General features: G+C 40.5%; 1 protein-coding gene across 14 annotated transcripts in view; it reads left to right on the plus strand.

Moving 5' to 3' along the window:
- TACC2 (transforming acidic coiled-coil containing protein 2) overlaps nucleotides 1-23,460 on the plus strand; it is a 127,258-nt gene that overhangs the window by 4,212 nt on the left and 99,586 nt on the right. For 7 of the 14 annotated variants that reach the window (XM_072931325.1, XM_072931321.1, XM_072931326.1 and 4 more), the window contains exons 1-3: nucleotides 7,143-7,277; nucleotides 9,910-9,987; nucleotides 21,491-21,663. In XM_072931325.1, the coding sequence (XP_072787426.1) occupies nucleotides 9,955-9,987; nucleotides 21,491-21,663 (206 nt within the window). In that variant the 5' untranslated portion in view covers nucleotides 7,143-7,277; nucleotides 9,910-9,954. Of the gene's footprint in view, nucleotides 1-7,141; nucleotides 7,278-9,909; nucleotides 9,988-21,490; nucleotides 21,664-23,460 lie in introns of those variants that run through there. The other 7 variants (XM_072931317.1, XM_072931319.1, XM_072931322.1 and 4 more) reach the window with 3 other exon arrangements.

Genomic DNA, 23,460 nt, shown 5'->3' on the forward strand with positions numbered 1-23,460 from the left:
TAAGGTACTGTAAAGCCTGCAACTAGCATATTCCTTAATGATGATGACATGCCAAAGAAAAAATACACCTGTAAATTAAGAGTCAACTTCTGAAACTGGATATTGTGGAAAATGAGTGGAAAATGAGAACATGAATATAAATAGTGGAGACCCAGCTGGAGAAGGCAATAAGTTATAAGAGTTTAAATCTGTCATTAGGTGAAGCTGATTAGGTTTAGGTCTGTCAGGAGGATGAAGAGTTGTGCCATCTGTAACAACAGTGAGCAGCTTAGGTAACTTTATCTCCACCAGGGATCACCAGCACCACTTCCCACCAGCACAGCATTAGATCATCTTCTAAAAAAGCCATGCCACAAAGGCAAACATCAAACCTGCTCTGGAGGGGGATAATGCAGTTCAGGCACCGTTTTTTGTCACCAGGTCATCATAAATACATGGAAGACTGTCTGTAACTGGCTTTTCTCAATCTTGTTTTGCAATTCTGCTTAGTTGAATCAAAGGAATCGGGGGAAAATAGGTTTATAATTTACATTCAACTTAAGCATTCATTCATTACATTAGTTTTAACACGGTAACAGGTACAAAACTACAGTCATGTCTGTGAGGAAGCATTCTTATTAGTATGCAATTATTATCCTTTGGAGAAAAACACATAAAATTATTTTAGGCTTACTGTTTGGTTGCTTTTTTGGTTTTTTTTTTAAATTTATGGATTATGCTACTCTGCACAAGACTGATCTTGGCTGACAAATAAACCTGAGGAAACATTTTGGTCCTGACTAGCCTTGAAATGTGATGGAGTCTTTTTCTGCAGGGTTAGATCGTACTTTGAAAAGTCCATAATCCAGGTAATATTCCATGTAAAATATTATCTCCTCTTTTAGAACAGTCATGCCAAATGAAACCTGTTATCATCTTCATTCTGTATCATTATTCTGAGGGCTGAACACCAGTTGTACTTTTCTGCTTAGCCCAGGATTAGACAACATATTAACAGCCTGGTCACTCAGCTCCCCTGTGCCTCAATTTCTGCTTCTCTGAAATGCAGCATTCTCCTGCAGCATTCTCCTGCTTTGTGAATCAGTGAGGAACTTGCACAAGTAATCCAACTAAATGCTTACAGTACACCTCAGTGTTGTGCTTACTTATTCTAACTTTTTCAAGGTGCAGAAGACTGAAGAAACTCAACAAATTTAGTTTCAAAGTAAATATTTTTTCATCCAAACTTGGGAATCTTTGTAAACAACTTATGAGCAGTATCTTGACTACAATTTCAGAGGTCAGTGACTCAGTTCCCAGGGTTAGTCCTGCAAAAACCTTGCTTGGACTGGAATATGAAATCTAACCCCTGTCTGGCTATTAACAAGCTGTCTTGATGTGCAGCTCTCCTGAGAGATTTATTTTCATAGCCTGCTCCCACTACTGATAAAACACAGCATTTCTGGAGTGAGAGTAAAGACAACTGCGAAATATTCAATAGCTGAGTTTTTGTCTAATTTATTCTCACTCAGTGATCTAACAGCCATCATGAAATTATTAAAAACAGCCTCAGGCTCAATGGCCTCTAACTGAGGATGAAGGACATAATCTGCATAAGATATCTGCATTTATATATATGGAATATGTAATATAAGCATGTGTATATATGTGTGACTGTGTGGTGGTGGCTATGTACCTGTGTTGTGTCAGCAGACAGAAAACCAATAAACATCCTGAGGAGAATCTCTGAGTGCTGGAGCCTTTCCAGGAGCTTGAGAAGAATTCTCCTCTCCTGGGATATTTGTGTGAGCACGGAGGGTGTGTGAGCACAAAGCCCAGAAAGCAGCTGCAACCTGCCAAGCCTGACATGTCAACACACACCTCAGGCCAGGAAAGTGGGAGATTAAATACTGCTGCCATCCACAGTTGGGCAGAGACAGCTGCTGGCAGCTGCTCCAGACCCCACAGCTCAAGCAGAACAAGCAGGGAGGAGCCCCTTCCCCCTGATCTGCCTCTTCCCTGCCTGCCCAGCAGCTCTCAGAAAACCATCCCTGTGGCAACTCTGCTCTGCCTTGTATTTCCACTGAGTCCCTTGGAGAAAGGGAGGAGAAAAAAGGGAATGTGTGAACAGAAGAAACAGGTGAACTCAGCAGGGAAAGCAAGAAAAATAATTCGAAGGAGGAAGGACCTGAAAAGAGGCAAGAAGGGGCTGGGAACACAAACCCTGTGAGGAACCCCTGAGGGAGCTGGGGGTGCTCAGCCTGGAGAAAAGGAGACTTGGGGATGACCTTGTCACTCCCCACAGCTCCTGGAAGGTGGCTGTGCTCAGCTGGGGTTGGCTCTTTCTCCAGGAACTGACAGAACCAGAGCACACGGCCTCAAGGGAAATACAGGTTGGATATCAGGAAAAAGTTTTTTACAGAAAGGTGATAAAGTTCTGGAATGGCTGCCCAGGGAGGTGGTGGAGTCACCATCTCTGGGTGTGTTTAACAAAGCCTGGATGTGGCACTGGGTGCCAGGGTTGGGTTGAGGTGTTGGGGCTGGGTTGGACTCGATGATCTTGAAGGTCTCCTCCAGCCTGGTCATTCTGTGAATTCTGTGAAAGAAATAATTCCTCCTGTGATGCACAATTCCTCCTGTGATGCACTCTTCCCAGGCCCTACATGTGCCTCTAGACAGGTTAAGCCAACTGATCCCCACCTTGTTTCCTCCTCTGCCTCACATAAGGTGGATTTTTGTCTCTCCGAGTCATGTCCCCCCGTTCCCAGTGCTGAGACTGGACACCAGGGCAGGCAGACCAGCTTGAGGAGCAGAGAGAAGGTTCTAAAAATCCTCCCCTCACATCAGACCTCCCACTGCTACTTCCAGAACTTTGCCCCAAGTCAGAGAGCATGTTCTTCCTGCCTCAGCTGGGAGATTCAGGAACAGAAATTCCTCACTTGGACTGTTTGCATTTAGAATGTGAAAACACATGTCAACTTTGTCAGGTTGGCTATGGACCTGACTTATACAGTCATATATGTCTCATAATACAAGTGTTGGGGAGATACTGTTGATAAATCATAATTAGCTGTTTATACAAGGCCAGCAGTAATAATAAGGAAATATTTTGCAGTCCTGCACAATGATAGGCACAGATTGACCAGGTGAGTTATGTAGGTCAGCCTCCCCTGTAGCTCCTGAGCCCTGTGAGCTGGTGCTGGTGTTCAGAACTTAAATAGGAATCTGTCCTGCTCTCCATAGCTGGAATGTGCATGTGGGCATGAGAGAGACTGCACAGAGCTCTGTGTTTTGTCTGAATCCACAGCCTCCCTACTGACTGAAGTGCTGCAATGGAATCTGGTGAAAAACTGCTGGCATAAATGTGGTTTGGAAAGAGAAATGTTCCAATACTTGGATATTCTTATTTGGATCATATATATTTCATAAAAAACTTTTGGCATCACTTCAAGGACTAAGCCCTGTGCAGTACTTTTGACATCTGCAACCAGTGCAGCAGAAGGGAATGTACGTGACCTGAAAACATTTAATGCTCAATGCACAGGGGAAAGATCATTGAGATCCACAGATGCAGGCACTGAGCACCGTTTTAGGCACCCTGAGGTGGCCATGACATCCTCATGGGACTAGGAGATAAAACACAAAATTAGCTGTGACCCATGTCTTTAGAGAGGCAGTTAGGGGATAAGTAAAATACAACGGAATCACACTTAAGATTCCCATAATCACTTTTATTTGTTAGTGCTTGAAACTATATAGTCTTAGGAATGTTCTGTTAAGAGCTAAAATGATAGACTTTCTTTTTTCTGCTGGGAAAATATTACTAGATAGAAAATAAACCAAAATTATTTAGCAACCCCATGTTTCCTTAAGAAGGGCACCTTCTGATGGAGGTTCCAATAACATCCACTCAAATTCCAGCAGAGTCTGGTAACTGCAGCATGCTGAGGAAGCCAGTGCTGACATCCTAGCTCTGCCACTTGGTGAGCTTTTTAACCTTGGGCAAATCCATTAATCTCCAAAGAAATATGTGCTTTTATTCTGCACTTTTGTGCCATGAAACATAACTTAAAGATCTGAAGGATACAGGAGTGCCCTGAAGTGCCACATGGGGATGATTAGAAGCAATGGAAGTATGTCATCAATTGGATTTTTCCAGGCCAGGTTGTCATACTGATTGAAAATTAGCCAGAAATGGGAAGAATAACTTTTAACTTTCATAACCTGTTGTTTAAAACATGCTTTCGTGTCTTAGTGGCATGAAACATCCAGCATCCAGCATCCCTCAGCATCCCTGCTTCTTTTCTTTCACACTTGCACATGAAGTGGGGCACATCAGCCAAGGCTGGGCTGCATCCTCTGCTGTCCTCTGAACCTCAGTCCTACATGGGCTCAGGGAGGTGCTCTCCATAGGCAATTTCTGGTTTTCTTGGGGGAAGGGCATGAAAATACAGTTTCACAACTCTCCCGAAAATCCAGCTCAGCTTTCGTTGCCAAGCGACATCACGGCTTTACAGCAGATCCAGCTGCTGATGTTACTAAGCAACATCCTCCCCATCAAGTTGTGCACTTGAAAATCATTAGTTGTTTATTAATTCTCATGATGGGCTCTGTTTCCCCCCCCCCCTCAGATCTTGGTATTTGCTATTCTAGAATTTGTGAACAAGCAAAAGACAAAGGACTGTCATAGGTCAGTCGTTCTTGCAGATCTCTGTGATATTGTTGGAATATGCAGAAATTGGGAATGGTTTTGCACTCTTACATCAAGATTGGAGAAGAGTAAAATTCTGAACACCTCCCCTTTCTTCTCTTGCCTATGGGAATGGCTGGTGTGTAATACTCTGGTCAGTGCTTCAGCAGAGCTTTGCAATGTTTTATGTATACCATCAATCATGGGAAGGTATGGAACATAGAACATTTTATTTTAAATTGGCAGTATTTGTACTATAAAGTAAAATGACCTCACATTGAATTGTCTTCTACAAATACCTAAGGCAGCATGTCTCCAATATACATGTGTAGTGTATGGCTGGTAAGTGTACCCAGTACTGTATATACTGTGACTAAATTTGATCACTCATGACAAATTATTTGGATCTTACTGAAATACGAACTTATTAACCCACTACATAGCTTACCTTTAAGTCTGAGCTGTATCATCCCCTAGTTTGGGTCTTCCAATCCTTCTGGGTTAAATCCTGTTTTGATCAAGAAAAGAAAATCTCTCCCTGGATGAGCATGAAGAGTGGATGAGGAACCACAAGGGGAAATCCAGCAAACAACTGTAAAGCAGCCCAGTGTGAGTACTTTGTCCCCCACCAGTTCCTTCATAAAATCAAAGAGAATAAAAAGAGACATCAGAGCATGTGGAATTCTCTCAGAGTTGATGTTTTACACTTCATACTGGAACAGAGCAGAAGATCAGCCTCTGCAAAGGTGGGAAGAGCTTGCAGTGAAGAAGGGCTGCTTGGGGTAGCTGGGATAGAAATTAATGAGTGAATCCTAATTTAGACACGAGAGTGGGTCAGAAAACTGACCCAAAGCTACAGTGGCAGTGCTGTCAGTCAGGGTCCTGGCAGGCTCACAGACCAGAGCACAGGGTGGCTGTGTTGGTGGCACTGCCCTCATTCCCCAGGGCTCACACTTCTGGCACCAGTGCAGGAGTTGCCTGCGAGGCTTTGCAAACCTTACACAACTTACCCAAACTGAGGGATTCTGCTTTGCATCTATGTTGATAAAAATTCACAGTCAGAAATCATCAGCTACAGATTACAGATTTGGTTTTCCCCAAAGTTTCTGCCAGACAATTGTTTTGCAAGGCAGCTGCTTCACTTTCACTTTGTGGCGTTTTCTGGCCGTAGCTTAGAAATGGAATAGCCCCAAATGTGAGTTCAGTTTGGTTTGATGGGGAAATAATGCAGCTAGCAGAAGTGAGGATGTATTACCAGGCTTGTGTTTTCCTGAGCTCCCACAGGATCCCTGCTCTTAAATTCATGGCAGAGAGCCTAAACAAAAAAAAAAAACCCATTGCATAATTTGTTGTCTATAAGACAATCAATTGTGCAATGTCCCCTACTTTGGTTTTTAGGAAGAACACACTAAAATTTTGAATTAATGAACTTCAGATTTACTGGATTCTGATCCGGGCTTGGGAGACCAGAGAATGCTGGATCACCAACTTAATAAAAAAATAAAGATTTAAAGGCAGGACTGTCCATGTAGCCCTTGATCTTGCAACTGTGCATTCCAGCCCATCACAGGCTTTCTGTTTCCAAGTCAGGAGTTTATAGACCATGGTTCTGTGGAACAAAAGTCAGCAGACAACATATGGCTGCCCTAGGAAATCCTGCCTTTTAGCCATGCCAGGTATGACTTTTCCATGCTGGGTTCAGCAATGCTGCCTCACACTCTTTGAGGTGCAACAAACCCACAGTGGACCATTCCTTTGGTTTGTGGCCCCAAAAAGCACCACAGGTGTTTACAGAAACTCAATAATCCCTTGGAGTTGCCACTAATGAGAAATACTCTTGTCTTTGGTTACCAGCTCTGTTTCTGAGCACCCCTTTGTGGAAGCATTGCTGGAATGGACAATCAGAGTTAATAATAACAATTAGCTCGCCCATAAACCAGTACTTCTTGCAACATCACATTTCAAAGGGTTTTTGTCATGTCTCCACCCTTCAGGATGATTAAATGGGAAATGATTTCACCATAACCTGAACAGGCACATCAACATTTCCTAGCAGGTATTTCTGACAGCTTTCAAGGGTAAGATGAGAAAATGAAAGATGAGCTTAAACACATAAACAAACCTGGACAAAAAATGCAGAATAGATGTTCCCCCAATACTAATTTTCCCTTGAAAACAACACATGCATAACTCCAGTGTGTTATTGACACAGTTTCCCTGAACCATTTTTTTCAAGAAGCACTGCTCATACCACATGCCAAGAAACGGTAGAAGTGAAATACGTTTGACCCAAAATTGATGTTCTCTGGGGTTGCTTTTGTGAAAAACTGAATTTCTGGCAGGCAGAGAGCCTCAGCAGCCTGGCAGGAGCAGGGGGAGGCCGGGCTGAGGAGGTGGAACTTGTTTTTTTTCTTGCCTGGGGTGGAGGCAAGTTGGTTGTTGAGCAGGTTATGAAGGTGGGTCCCGGAGAGAAAGCCTACATTTCATGAGTCTGAGGAGAAGTAGGAGGAAAATCAGGTGAAAACTGGTGTGGTGAAGATGGAAGGAATGGTTTGAAGACACCAGTGAAGTGTCAGTGAAGCCAAAGGTGCCAGATAAATCTTGGAATGTAAGTGCAACATTAAACATCCTCTTGTTTGCTTTCAGTGGAGCAGTTATTCAGATCATGACTTTTCAGCTGTTCAGCTCAAAAGTCTCTGCAGGCTGAACAGACCAATTTGTACCACCGAGCTGTTTCTGGGATATGTGATGTTCAAATAATTTCAATAATGACATGTAAATTGTGAAAGATACTATAGAAAGATGATGAATATTATCTTTTGGTTGAGCTATGTTTATTTAATGGATGGATTTTTAGCATGTTTGTAATGTTTATTTGAAAGTCTATGCATATGATAAAGCACTTTTAGTTTACAACCTAAGTAATGCTTGTGCATTGAATGATTTAGAAATAATGTATGTAAAAAGGATTACAGTAACACTGTAATCTAAAAAATTATTTTAGCACTGCAATGTAATTCACACTTTAATATTATTATCGCTCATTTCATTATTGGAGAATCTGTAATGTCTTTATTTCCTATTTATTACATTTATCTTCATTATTAAGCAGATGGTGATGTGAGAATTGTGTGAAAATTGTGAAAGTTCATGCTCTAGGGAAAGAAAAGAGTGGGTAGACAATACTATATGATGTGTTAGTGGAGATTTTTGACAGCTGGCACTTCTGCTGTGCTCTTGTAATTTTCTACTTTGATTCCTGTGCATTTTAATTTAAAAACTGTAAAAAATGTATTGTTATCTTTCAACTCAATATTAGAACTTTGGCCTCTATTAGCAGTTGCAGCCTTAACAGTCAGTATGGCTGAGCTGGTGCAGAAATATTGACAGTATATTATGCACTGAAGTGAATTTACTCTGAAACAAATAGGACATCATTATGACATACATTGGCTAATCTATTGAAGAACTTGATGAGCAAAATCCCAATTAACTAAACAACTCCATGGGGATTTGGGAGAGTTCCATTCATCCCCCAGTTTACATTATTACTGCAAGTGTTTGTGAGGGAACAATTTACAGATATTTCCACATGATGTCTGTAAGGACAGAAAAAGATCTGGGAAGAGAAAATCTTGGCAGTTCAGGGGAACAAATGCCACAATATTCACTCTTAAAGAATTGTTCTGGGTGTTGAGGGAAACACATCTTTATAGTGGAGTTATTCTTTTCCTCCTGTGTATTTAAAGCTTAGTCAGCAGCTCTAACAGTGTGAGAATGTTTTATTATATCAATACATACTTAAAATATTACAATCTTAATGTGTTGTCTTGGAACATTTCACTGGGCTGGAAGATTTGTGTGTGTCCATTACTCCATGATGGAGTATTTCATACTTGGGGAACAGCGATTTTGAAAATGTTACATGCAGTCTTCAGCACAGCTCAGAACTGTTTTAAAACAGTTTTAAAACTGTTTAAAACAGGAGAGGATTTGGCAGCAATCTCAGCAGATAAAACCTCACGTTGCTAATTAATCACTGAAAGTGCAATCCTGGCCCCAGTGATTTCAACAGGAGCAAGTTCAAGCACTGCTGTATCCCCTGAAGACAATCAAGTTTAAACAGAACAGAGCTTAAGAGCACTGCACCAAACTTCTCTCTCCCCAAGCCTCCTGTGAAGAAAAATAATATTTCAAGTTTTAAAAAATGCACTGTAGTAATAATAACAACATTCCTTAAAAGCTTGTATGGTTTCCTTGGCGTTCAAAATGCAATCTCCTTTTTACAGCCTAACTTTGATGGAGTTTTTCTTGACACACACTGCAGAGCAATCCCAAAATCTTTGGGAAAAAAAAAAAACAAACAACTGAAGAGACTGTAATAATGTGTCATTTTCACCTTTTTTTTTTTTTTCAGTAATACAATAAATACAATGAATTTCAATGCATGAGCCCCCAGATAAAATGTCTAGAACAAGCCAAAATAAAATGTCTAGCACAAGAATGACTATAAGTGAATCTCTGGTGTGGACTTTTACTATAGAGTATCCTTTTCAAAAAAAAAATATATATATAGAAATCACCGATGCCCGGGGAGACACTTAACTCTAAAATTGCTCAGAGATTTTATTGAAATTAAATAATTAAAGCTGAACTAGTATAAAACCAATAGTAATTATGGGAGGCAGATCCTCCTAAGTTTAAAGAAGGTGTTTAGAACACAACATTGTAACAAAATAATGCCTAAGAAAAGCAGGGAACAATGCCAGTGATCAGGATAAAAAAAAATCCATTTACTCTTTCTCTGGGTGCTTTGATTGAAAATTGTTTGTTACGGTGATATTCAGGTTTAACACCATGGTTCTGACAATGTGAGCAGGCAACTTGGTCCAGGAATTTCAATTAATACAAATTGTTTAAATACAGTTAAAATAAGGTTTTCCTATGGGCTGTCCATCCGAAGTTAAAGGAAAATGTTTTGGTTTGGCATGTTCAAATGCCATGGGATAATCCAGAGGAACAAAGCTGAGTTTCAAGGACTGAAGACAGCAGAGAGACATGAGGAACTAAAAGCATTAAGGTTCTTTTCCCCCCAATTTATGACTTAGAACCATTGTAAGGCTGAATGTCAGGAGGGTCAGCTGGCTGGGTGGCTGAGAGGACAGCCCTTCAAAATTTCCGGGTTTTCTTTTTATTTTGGTTTTTTTACAGCGCATTAACATCTTTTTCTTTTCTTCCAGTGATCTTTTTTTAATTGCTGTGTGACCCTGGACATCAGAGCTGAGATGGGCAACGAGAACAGCAGTGCAGAGAATGAGGTGAGTGTGACAGGACAATTGCTTTTCCTCCCCTCCTAGCCCGGAGCAAACCTTTCAGAAACTGCTTCCACAGCCACTTACCCCATGTTTATCTTCTGCTCCCCGTTACACTCATATTTAAGTGTCATTAATGGTAATTGAAAGCAACTTGGTGTGTTTTTCTTCCTTTGGCAATGACAGTGCTCCAAAGCATCGGGGCACGGTTCGGGCAGTACAGTGGTTACTGACATTTAGGAGTTACTACTGGGAAAATAACCACACTAAATATTTTCTTATATTCCCTCCCCACTTCACATTTAGGGAAGCTTTTACCCTCAAAAATCAACATCAAATTCAGGACTGGGATTCACAACTGGAGTCATGAACCCAAAAATGCCACTGGATCTCTTCTCTGCTTCTGTGATCTAATTGCCACCTGATTATCAGCAAACTGACAGAGTGTAGGGTTTTATGGCATCTAGGGGCTAATAAAGGAAGACTAATTCTGTCAGCAGGGCTGGTTCATCCCAGCACCCCAGCCTGGGGCAGCACCAGGCACATCCCAGAGCAGGGGGAAGAGCCCAGGGTGGCAGCCAGGGTCAGGAGCAGTGCCCTGCAGCATCCCAGGGGATGACATCCCTGGGGAGGCTGAAATGGGGTCCTGGGCAAGGTGGGGACAGGCCCTGGGAGCTGGGCAGTGCCTGTGGTGGCCTCAGAGCCCTGGCACACAGCAGCTCCTCCTTGTCCAGGAATGACCTTGTGCTGTCTGTGTCCCCACCCAGGACTTTGCACCCGTGTTCCCAGGGTGTGCTGTTAATGCATGGTGCTGTTTGCTGGTTTATTTTTAGATTTTCAAAAGGAAGGCAGTGAAATGCTCTGGCTACTGGTGTACAATGGCATTAGAAGTTACTATGCTGATACAAGTTTGAATAAAATTTGTCATTCATTAATTTCAACAATTAAAACACTGGTATATACTTTATCCTCTCCTCTTCCATATGTTGTGGTAGCTGCTAAAATTCATTAGGATTCATTCTGCTTCCACCTCAGGTATCAGCAGATCTGCTGCACCTTCTGCATTGCAAAGTGGAGCCTCTCAAGGCAATCAGTATTACAACTATTACAGATTTTTTAATAAATATTTTTTAGAAGAAAAATCATCCATAGCCCGTGGTTATTCTTACCAGGTTCTTATTTATATTATTTATATTCTTATTCTTACCAGGTTTTATTGTTAGCCCAAGATTTGGTCCCAGCTTTTTTCAAGGTTTGGGAAGAGGGGAATGTGTTCATTTCTATAACTAAGTAATGAGAATTTCTTCTCCATAGTGTACAGCTTCCACTCAGGAGGATTTTGAAAGTCAAATATATTTGTTCAGGAGTCATCCTGAGGCTGAGAAGATTTTATTTTAAAACTACTGAATATCTTAAGAAATGTAGTAACAAAAACTCTTCCAAAAGAAAAGGAAGCTTCTGGTCTCCTTTTCAGACTGCAAAAACCAAAACAAAAGACAAGCCAACCCTTTCCAAAGCAAAAGAAAACATGCCATGAATCCAAATTACTTTAAAAAAACAGAGAGATAACAAGAAATAGCAACAAAACTTAAATATTCTGAATTTCAGTCAGAAATCCCCCAATGTCAATAAAGCCATCCTTATACCACCAAGCCGAGGAGCACAGCAGGTAGTGGATGATGCAAATGGTTTGCATTCAAAATGTTGGCACCAGGCTTGGCTGCTCTTTTTCTTCTGCATCTTCTTCTGGCTCTTGGGTTTTGTGAGACTGGCTGCACATTTGCAAGGCAGATACATTCAATTTTTCAGCAAGTTGTAAAAAAAAAATCTGGTTTATTTTAACTATTTTTCTTTAGTAGCAATCTCTGCTTTAGAGAAGCAGCCTGTACTTGACCCCCTTTGCTGGCTGCCTTTCCTTCCAACCCTAACACCACTGAAATAGCTCAGCTGGGGTTGTTCTTATGCTCAGAACCAGTTGCTCTGAGTTGTTTTTATTTATGTGTTTATCAGAGAACACCCCTGCACAGCTCATGCTTTCAGTGAGTCATTTGGAAGCCTCACAAATGGTTTGCATTAAAGCTGGGAGAGCCTGTGCTAAGTTTAGAACTCATTTGATGAGTGGGAAGATCTGTGGAATAAATGTGCTACTAGGAAGATTGTAGTAGATTGTAGTAGACACTTAGAGAAAAAAGTAAATACCAAATGTCTTGTAGAGACCAGCCTCTGAGGAGAATATAATCTAAATTTAGTGGCAGTGAACAAAGAAAATGCTTGGGTAAAACAAGGTTGGGGCCTGCAGTATATTTAACAAAGTGATTTCACAGATACTGATACTAACCATGTTCTGTGTTGCTGTAAAGCACACAAAGCTCAAAATGCTGAGAGATTTTAGGATTGTGCCCTGCCCTATTGCAATGGCACAGCTTGTTTGGCTTACGCTGAGTTAAATATAAGCTATTTTTATGATTAATTTTCCTTGAATAGTGAAGCTCCACATGGAGAGAAAGGTCTTTAAATTGAAAAAGAAACATTCTGGAAGAACAGATACTTCGACCCAGTTTGATGCTTGAGATCCAGCCTTTAGCAGGCACAATGCAGGTGAAGTAAAGGAGATGTTCTTTAATGAGAAGCTGTGGAAAATACTGAAGTTTGGGGAACTGTGGAAGGTCTCAGCTATTGTGCTGCCCATTAAACAGATCTTTCTGAATCCACCCAAAAGAACTGGGTGTCAGGGAGGAATGACACTGTTTTCTTTTCCTTGACTATTGTGGACAGTCAAATGTCCAAAAATCCTCACATGGCCTTAACAAAAGGACAACACTGACTTGCACAGCAGCTGATGTAACTGCCCTTCCTCAGCCCTGCACCTCTGCATAGTCTGGCCTCAGCTCATAAAGCCACACTTAAAAACGAGACCGAGCTGAGCAGCACCAACAAATCTGCCCCCTAAAGTGTCAGACACAGTCAGGCACATGGGCTGTGGGATGCAGAGTGATCCCAGATGTGTCTCAGCCCCTTCCATTCTGCTCCAGGGGTTGTGGGGAGAGCTCAGACACAGCTCTCAAAGTGACTGCACGTTACAGGATTATTATTGACAACCCTGACTGTATTTTATCCTTATTTTTACTAGAATGATGCCATTACCAGGGCATCTTTGCTCTCATTTTAAAGGGGTGGGTGGAGTATGTTAAAAACAGAAAGAGTTCTTTATAACTGGAGACATGAGCATAAAATTTTGTAAAGCTTGAATAGGCTGGCTTTTCTAATATGGAATTCTTTTAACTCAGGGTTTTAATTCTTGCCACTCAGAGTTCTGAAGAGGAGCACTGTCATATTCCACAGCCTTTCTCACGACTACAGAAAAGTAAAAGTCACCAAGTAATTTTAATGCTCTTTGAAGGTGAAAACTGCTGCTGAATTGAGGTTCTAGTAACGCATCTTCTGCCCCAGAGTTGAAGAGGGAATTTCAAAGTCAGACATAAGTTATTTCTACATATTTTGCTCCATCCTTTCTTCCTCTTGGTTTTCTGAAATAAGCAAAAAAGCAAAGAAAGCTGGTTATTCCACATCTCTGTTATTGTTCATTTCTCTTTAAACATAGATCTTAATGTGTGGTTATCTTTTTGTTCCTGTTTTCTGCTGTGAAATGTGTAAGACAGGCAACACTTGCCAGAGGGGCCACAACTTCTCAGGAGTCTGGAGCTGTCTGGAGTTGTCCTGCTGTGATCCTGCTCAGATTTCTCCACTTCTTTCCTCCGAACAAATCTGACTGCTGAGCATCCTGCAGCTAATATTCTGCATTATTACTTTTTCCATCTTTCAGCTGATTTCAGTCTCTCTGAATGGTGGCTGTGGTTAATTGCTGTGGCTCTCCCTCCAGACCCTGCAGGGGATGCTGGGCTCAGCAGCAGCTCTGTCCAGCACTCAGCCTCCAATCCCACAGATGGGAACTGGGCAAATTAATTCTTACTTCCAGTGGTAATTGCTGCTGGCCCAGTATTCTATGGTGAATAATGTCAAGCATTTATTTGAGTGTACTCAAAAAGAACATTGTATGTTTTCAGGGAATTATGTCCCTTTATGCAAATGCAGCAAATTCTGGGACGCTTCTCACTGCAATGAATAATTATTATTCACATTATTATTTACATCTTTCCTGTGAGTGAAGGAGAAGGGATGAAAGCAGAAGATTCAAAGTTGTGGAAGTTGGGAGACTGGTCCTTCTCTTCTGAATTAATGGCTAAAGCTTCCTTCACAACTGTAAAGCCATCATAATTTCTCATGGGATGCGAATTTATGGGTAGAGATGAAAAGGAAAAATATATTATATTTATAAAGTTCCTCTGTAATTATTTACTATATTTCTCCATTTAAAAAATAGTGTGAAAATGTTGGACCTGCCTTTTCCACAGCTGTGAAATTACTAGGCAGGCAAACATGACAGAGTTTGGGACTCAGCCTGGAGGTTATTTTCCTATAGGACTTTATTTGAATCCAACAGCATCTTCTCAAGTCATTTATTGTCAGGCTGCTAAGGACCACTCAGCAGAAAGCTGCTTTACCTAAAACTATACTGACTGAAAATTGCAAGTTAAGGAACAAAGATTTTCTTCCCAAGTTCATCAACTTTATTCTCTCTCTCTCCTGCTGTGTCTCATACACCTGCCATCCTTAAAAAAATAATCCAGGCACTCACCAGCCTTCACCAAACACCAGGAAAGGGACAAAGGAAAACAACTGCAGCCAGACTAGGGAAGATGCAAAGCTAACTCTGAATTTTCCTTTGCTGACCAGAGATCACATTGGGCAAGTGGAAAGGGGAAGTTAAGGAGAGCAGAAGGAGTTACACAGCCACGCTGCATTAACTCCCTGCACATTCCTCTAGCACAGCAAGGCTTCTCAGGTGGGTGAGGAGACACCCATGTTGACATTACAAGAATCTAAAGATAAAGATTTTGGTGCCCTCAGTGGACTGGAAGAGTCACAAACACAAGCACTGGAGCCTGAAGGTTTGAATTGTCCCTGCTGTGGCTGTGTGTTCTGGGAAAAAAGCAAAATGAAGGCTAAGATGGTGACTATAAATGTATAAGTATGCACACACACCCCTACACACACCAGTGTTTATTTTTGTGTTCACAGGCAGAGTCATTTCAGTAGGTGTTTCTCAGGAGGAAAAGCAGTCCTTTATCTCTAAGAGAAGGTCTTAGGTACTTACAATCAAAAGCTGTAAGAATTTTTCAAATACCATTGTTACCATATCACAATTTACTGTGCTTCTTGTATTTGTGAGAAGCAAATTAAATTAAATGAGCAGCGAATGCCAATTTTTGCATTCCTGCCCCTTTGAGGGTTTCAATTAGAATAGGTATGAACTTAAAATTCTCCTCCCGTGAGAGACAAATAAACCACGCCAGAAGCAACAGCAAATTACACCATTACTGATTAAAGAAAAAATCTACTGTAATTGCAAAACTCTATACAGAGACTCCCTTAAGGATAGAGTCTGCTCTTCCTATCTGATCACGTCATAATTACATCCAACTGGTGGAGTAGTCACAAAGTTTGGGAAGAAAGGCAAGGAGAGGTCATGACAGGCATCCCCTCCACACTGCTGGACCCCCAAAATGGGGCAGCAATGCACCAAGTTGTTTGCTAAAATCACATTTAGCTCCCTTGCAACGTGATAAAACTGAGTTTTAGTGTAATTCTTCAGATCTAAGGTGTCACATGGAGCTCAGGCTTGGCTCAATGTATTAGGCAGTAATTTGTGACTCTTCTGTGATGGTTCACTGGTTTTGCTGACCAGCATTCACTGATTTTAATGCAAAGTTCCAGCTGTTAAAGCAATATCCACTCACTATCTACTTATTTATTTTGGTACCACTTCTCCAAACAAGGGAGAGACAATGACTCTCCAAAGACACAAAGTTTAAAGCTCTAACTTACAGCTTGGCTACTGCTCCTGAAGAACAACAAAAGCCAGAAGAGTGAAAAGGTTGTTTCAAAAAAACCTGTTCTGTCTTCAAAACTTTCAAGAGCCATTTAAAAACCCTGATTTCCCAGCCATGTGAACAACCTCTAGCAGCAGACTTAAAAAAAAAAAACCACTGTACAAACACCGCCCTCCCCCAACTTGTAATGGAAGACATGGAGGAAAAGGAAAGGTAATTTCTGGTTTATTGGTTGATATTTGGAAAGGCTTGCTCCAGTTTCCCTTCCACGAAACCAGAGGGAGTTAGTGGGAATGGAAAGTTAATGTAACCCCTCAAAGGTCACTCTGAGCTACTCAGAGCTCTGGTATCAGTTTCTCCAGGTCAGGATTGGAGGCACGTAATTCGGTGTTCCATGATCAGACTCAGGTGTTTATTATTTCTTATCTATGTTACAGTCTCACTGCTGTGAGTTCAGCAGCTTTTTCACTAGCAAGGCACAAAATGGCTAACTCACTCTTGTTGCAAGGTCTTTTAAGACTAAACTATCACTTAAGAAAGGACAGCTAGATTATTTTCCCTTTTAACCCAATAACTGATCCCTCGAAGCCCACAATGAGGACTTTTCTATCCGGTCACAAAGCATCACCCAAACCCATGGAGAAGAAGGAAGAAGAAGGTCAAGAGCAACAATCTGTCTCTGATAGCAAAAGGGTTTTAAAATCATGGGGATTTAGGGTTAAAAGGAAAATTCAGCTTAGTAGGCCCTGGAAAAAATAAATACCCTAGGTACATGAAGGCCGTGTACCATGCTAGAACTGCACTCGTGTAGCTAGTACATGATAACTGATATAATTGTTAGATGTGATGATTGTTTAGTAATTAAATATAATTACTGTTTAATCGTAAGAATAATGATGAGAAACTGTGGTCAGGGGCCTAAGAAAGATCATGAGAAACTCATGCCAATGTGTACAATATAAAAATATAAGTTTAATAATTAATATGTAAGTTAAATAACGATAGAATATAAAATACGTTCAGCTCAAAAGCCATGTCAGAGTCAGATTTGGGTCTGTACCCCTGATTCCCAGAGCTCTCAATAAAAGCACCTGCAGATAATCATATCCTGTGATTATATGTGTTCCTGAATTCTAACATCTCCACCTCAAAACCTCCATCTTGCTTCATATTTATTTATATATTTTAAAACCCCTAACTCTCAGTTTTCCACCCTGTGATACTACACACTTCTAACCAACTACACACCCAGTAACCCCAGTGCTATAAATCAATTTTTAACATCTTCTCCACATCTCAGGCCAAATGCAGAGTTCTCTAGTGGGTCTGTGCCTTTCAGCACAGAAAGTCGAAAATTCTCAGCATCCAGGATTCCAACACGGGCATGTTTCAGCAGCTGCTACAAAAGGATGTGGTCCATGGGGGAATGTGGCAGGGGGAGAGGAAGCAGCTTTTAGGGAGAGAGAAGAGGAAGGGGAGTCAGGCCAGGTTCACCTTTCCGAGGGGCTGGGTGGGAACGCCAGGAGCTGGCTCTGAGCTGGGCTCTCCACAGGCTCCCAGGCAGCATTAAAGGCATTTCTTTCTGCTGTGATAACTCCAGTGCAGCAGTGCACATAATCCTTTTGGCTACAGTGTTAATGGGGTTCTCTTTTTATTTTTTTAAATTTTTTTTTTTATTATTTTTTAGCATTCTGTTCAAAGTCATTAGGAAAAGAAAGTGATCCTGTCAACTGAATTTGTGTTCTTGCAGACTCCAGTGCTTTTGGAAGGGTTTAATGCAAATTATATTGTATATTTCAGGAGAATCAGTTGTATTAATTTAAATTTTGTGCTGCCTTTAAGGGGAAATAATTATGACCTGTTTAGTTTTCCTCCTGTTGTTTGTATGCTCTCTGTGACAAAGCTGGTTGGTTTGTTGTTGTTTTATTTTTAATTAGCCTAGACTTAAAAATGATGAGAACTTCTGTGTTCTGGTTTTTATTATAATTATTTAAGTCTTCCTTAAGATTTAACTAGCTCTTTATAATGAGAATCCTTTTCACATAGGAGTATGCTACACTTGAAACAAATATAGAACAAATTTAGCTGGAAGCCTCTGTAGTCAATCACTTCAGAGGCTGTATGTATTGAAATTCAAAAGTAATTTATTTAACTGCAGCTTTCTGATGGTACTTGTGAACAAAACATAGTCTTTATAATTATTTTCACACGTTAATTAAAACTTTAAAAGCTTGCTTTGCAAAGCTAGTTCAGCACCTGAGTTGCATAACTATCTTAAATTTAAAAAATTTAATCGAAAAATTGAATTATGTTTTTCTGCTGTCTGGCTTAGATTCACAAAGCATGTTCTTTTGTGATGATTACATGAATACATTAAATGCAGAAAACCAATATATAAAGATTTTCTATATATTGGCATATTAGGATTTCATTTTGCATGTAAATATCTATGTTAAGATTTATTTTAGATTATTGCTAAAAGACTCTTTTGAGCTTCTTTTGAACATATTTGTGCGCTTTTGCCTTACTAGGTATTAGGGCAGCTTTTTGATCACTCAAACATCTGACAGCCTGGAAAGAAAGAAATAAAGAGTGCCCACAGTTCAAACTCCTCTGCTCCAACAGGGCCTGTGCTGCTGAGATTGTTTTAATACATGTGAAATTTGGAAATGAACTGCAAGAAGAGTCAGATTTTTCTGTGGCCAAAGTCAATCACTTAGGGGATGGTTTGGAGATGAACTATAACTTGTTAAACATTAGTTCCCTGAAAGCACAAAGATATTTAAAAACAAAACAAACAAACAAAAAAAAAAGTCAAAACCAATCAACCAAAAAAAACCCAAAAAACCAAAAAAAAGCCCAAAGAAAACACCAGTTCCCTGACCTCAAATAATCTATGGAAAATGTTAAATGTTGAATTTAGCCTTCAAATGTGTGCACATAACTGACCTGGTTTGTTGTGATTTTTTTCTCTTCTGCTGAATCTGCCCCTCCCAGTGTTTTTGTTTGGATATAAAGTCCAAATTTGGTGTAATAGCTAATGAAATCACTGGGACATGGCTCCTTCTCTGTGTCTAATATGGAAACATCCTAATTTTGATGTTCAGGTATAGCAGGCACATAAATGTCCATATTCTGCACTTCACTGGTGACTTCTGGAGATGAATAGCAACAGCAAATTATTAATTCTACCAAATTATTCTGCCCCAGAGTGCTCTGTGACCCAGGGAGTCAGGGATAAATTATCCTGCCCTCATGTTAAGATTTCAAAGTTTCCAAACATGCAGCTCTTCATCTCAGGAGAGATGTGAGGTGTTCCTCCTGCCTGGCACCCAAAGCAGCTGGAGAAAATTTGAGGTGGTAGTAGTAGAAAGGAGGAAAAATGAATAATTAGTTCTCACTGCTCTTGCCAACTGCTGGAGGCATCTGGACAATTTAAGAAATTGGACTAATTTCTTGGGGTTCTCTGTGTGGTTCTGCCTGCCCTGCTGGGAAAGTAAAGGAGGTCATTTCTGTCTGCAAGGGGCCTGAAAATGATCTTTTAATTTGGCTGCTACTGTGGGGCATTTGTTTGTGGCCCAGCTCAGCATCTGACCCACCTGTACCTCTCAAGATGAGACATGATATAGGGACTGAGTAAGAGCATGGCACTGTGCTGCCTCACCTGGCTTGGTGGGAATTTACCCACCCCTGATTGGGGGTTTCTCCTGGTAATTCATTTAATAACATATTTTTTCATAGCTCTTTCTTTCTGCATACTGAAATAAACTCTCCACGCAGATTTCTCATGCAAACAAAAGCAAAACTGCCCAAAACTCTGCATCAAAATCAGAACAGAGCCCTGTAAGCTCACTCAGCTCTATTTTTTTTTTCCCCTGGCTGAAAGAAACAAATTTCCATGTATAATTCTTGATGTTCTAGTATTTTTTATTTTTGCCATATACTCTGGGTTTGCAGCCAACATATATACTTAGATAAATACTCTAAATGCCAGATGTCAGCACATGCTGGGTAAGTGCTTCATGATCATGAAACCAAGAGCTCTGGGTCTCTCCCAGCAGAACGTGGTGAGATAAAGGAGAACAAAGCTGCAGTGAAGGGGCTCCTCCAGGGAAAGGCAGAGGATATGAGAGTTAATCAAATTTATCTTAAGTATAAGGGAAGTATTTTTGTATTTTCAGCGTGCCCTGACCTTTTCAGTTGCTCACTACAGGCTTTGCCTGTCCGCTGGGTGTCTCATTGCTGGCTCAGAGCTCCAGCAGCTTTTGGCTGTGTGGGAGCACACCACGTTCACACAGAGCAGAGTAATTCTCTCAACAGCAGCTCTCTGCAATTTACTGACTACTGCTAGAACAAAATAAACCTTGAAATCAGTGCAAAAGAGCCCAAGAGATGAGCTGGAATTGTGTACTGTGCTTTTAATCTCTGGTGTTACCCTGCAGTGGTTCTGCCATCAGGAAATACACTTCTGTGTCTTTAGGTTAAGTGTGCCTTAGGCTTCTCACAACTAGAACTAAGAATTAAAACAACAGTGATTTTATGGAAAGGGTGATTTGGTGAAGCAGCTTTCCTTCTTGTTAGCTATTGTTTGATGTGCCAGAGGATTTGGAAAAGGTCTTCATTCAGACTTTCTTTGCTTTTCACTTGATTGTTTCTCTCCATTACTCCAGTTCTTTTGCTATGCTCAAAGAACATCCTCAGCTACTGTTCAGGACAGATTTTTCCAGTTCTTCTTCATTTTCTAAAGATACTTCCTCAAAACAAAATCAGTAAGAAGGTGCCACTCACTACCTGGTGTAACCCTCATGCTTGTCCAGGAGTCTCTTCCTCCCTGCATCAAAACCAATAATTTGCAATAAAAATAAAACAAAAAAATCCACTAATGTAAGGCATATCTCCATGGATGGAGATCCCTGGTAACTATTTCCCGTTGAGAAGAGGTGATGCAGCATAGCCAGAGTTGTGGAATAGCATTTCTAGCTGTCACTAGAGAAACTACAGCATTTCCTGTCGCTGTTATCAGACAGGGGCAGGCTGGTGAAGAATCGAGCCCTCTGTTTCAATTCAGAGGCATTCTGAGCTTTGTTGAAGTGGGAGGGAAGGAATCTGGACTTGGATTCAAGTGCTGGGTCTTGAATGACATTGGCATTATCTCTAACTTAACTCCAAATATGCCACTAATATGAGTGTCCAAGTTTGCAGCCTGTTTCTATCCTTTCTCATTTTAAATTTGCTCAGCAAGGAAAGTATTTTCCAGGCTTGGAAGAAGAGAAGATGATACCCTCCTTGGGTCAGTAAAGGCCCTGGCTGCTTTAGAACAATTGTTGCATTCTTCTCTCCCTCTTCTTTTCCTAGCACTTATTTTTGGCCCAACCACTTCCTTCTGTTTTCCTGCTGTTAAGAAAAAAAAATGTCTTGGCTTTAGAACCTGCAAGTTCCATCAAAGCAGGGAAATCCACCAGAGAGGTTGTCTGTCTGTGGGCAGAAAAAACTCCTTAAGCTTATGTATTCCCCAAAACATCAGCAGCTATTTAAATTTTTCTCTCTTTTCATTCTAGAACACTCCACAAGACTCAGATTTAGGCCAACCTCCTGGTAATGGCCACAATTTAAAAAGGAGCCCTCAGAAAAAGAGCACAGCAAAGTCTGGAGGTCAGGACACCTCAGATCCTCTTGCTGCTGCTGTGCCACTGGCTGAGAACTTCTCCCCATCGACTGCAGGACCTGCAAGGTAAGACATGAAGTTTCTTCCTGGAAAAGCATTGGAGCCCTGATGCTGTTGATATTGGGGGTGAGATCTGTCATCCTGATGGATGATGGTGATGATGATGATGTGTCATTCCTCAAAATAACAAAATAACCTCACACCACCAGATTACTCACTGATCACCAAACTGGCTTTCTTGCCTTACTGCAGAACTATAAACCAGCTGTTTATTAACCTTGCCATGCTTATTGCTGCACTAATAAACTCTCATCTGAGACAGAGCAACAGTGAAGAGCCTTTGTTTTAACTTTTGGTCAGCCCTGAAGTGCTCAGGTAGTTGGATCATAGCGGGTTCTATTCTATTCTATTCTATTCTATTCTATTCTATTCTATTCTATTCTATTCTATTCTATTCTATTCTATTCTATTCTATTCTATTCTATTCTATTCTATTCCAGTGTAGTCCAGTCTATTTTAAAATTATTGATATTTGCAACAGTTTGTGGCAGCTGAAGTCCTAATTTAGGTATTTAATAAAGATCATCTTTGACCACACTGGGGACATTTCAGGGAAGTTCAGACACATGACATAATCTAAAAGGATTTATGAAAAAAGAGCAGCTTGTTTTCTGGAAGGGATAGTTTGGGTGGAGCTCTTACACAGGAGGATATTTGCTATTAATTCTGTTTCTTCTGACTACCACTAGCACATCTTAATTATCTACTGAAAATAATGGAGTCTTAGCAAGACTAAGACTGCTAAGTCAATTTACAGTGATAAAGGTATTTAAGCATAAAGTTTAAAGTGATGAGAGGTTCCACTTCTTTCCTAGAGATGCATGACTTGTGTAATCCAGCATCACTCTCCTGCTGAGCACCAGGTCTATGAAACACCTTTTTCTTGGATGAATTTCTCCTGTCTTTGAGTGCCTCTAATGAGGGAAGCCATAGATGTAATTTCCAATAGCTAGAAAAAAAATCAAAATTTGGAATAATGATGTAAAATTGGACAGGGTGAGATTTTTAATGTGAATTTTGTTTGCTTTTTTGTTTCAGTCAACAAATACCCCACGTATCCTCTAGTCTTAGTTCCTCTTGATGATATTGTGCATAATCTGTATTGTTTGTGTGTAACCACGCTGTCCTACTGAAGAAAACATAATTTTTTTATAAACTAGGAAGCTACCTAAAAAAAATGATGCATTCTGATTTGTTACAGCAAAACTGTAATTTTCTGCTATTCTATTCAGTATGCAGGTTATGGAAAGGGGGGAAAAGAGAGGAAATTATGAATAATCCTAAGTGTTGATATTTACAGTAGAACTATCATGACTAACATTGCTGCAAACTGGAGTTGTCTGTGGAACTTCACAACTTCACAATACAGACAGCATTTGTACCAAAATCCACATGGTACAGTGGAGACTCTTACCTTGGGCTTGGAATATTTGTGGCTTGCCTGCAGCAAGTGCAGTCTTGCTTTTTTTTTTTTTTCTTTCTTTTTTTTTTTTTTTTTTCTTTCTTTTTAATATTAGCATCGTACCTTGATCCTATTCTGTGACTAATTTGCATTTTTAAAAATGCACTGTTCAAAAAAATGGCAGAAGAGCAGTTCTGTAGGGGTTCCTTTTCAAAATGTGAGTACCTAGAACACTTATATTTCTATTCAAGCTGGCTAAAACAGCTTTGCACTGCAGCATGCAAAATTCTGACTCGTGGGAGATGAATGTTACATGGATGAGTCAGCTTGAAAGGATTCATAGGATTCTTGTTTCAGGAAATTTAATGGATGGGCGGGAGCTCAGGCAATTACTTTTTCTT

Source organism: Taeniopygia guttata, chromosome 6 (genome assembly GCF_048771995.1).
Source record: "Taeniopygia guttata chromosome 6, bTaeGut7.mat, whole genome shotgun sequence".
In the NCBI taxonomy this organism is placed as follows: domain Eukaryota; kingdom Metazoa; phylum Chordata; class Aves; order Passeriformes; family Estrildidae; genus Taeniopygia; species Taeniopygia guttata.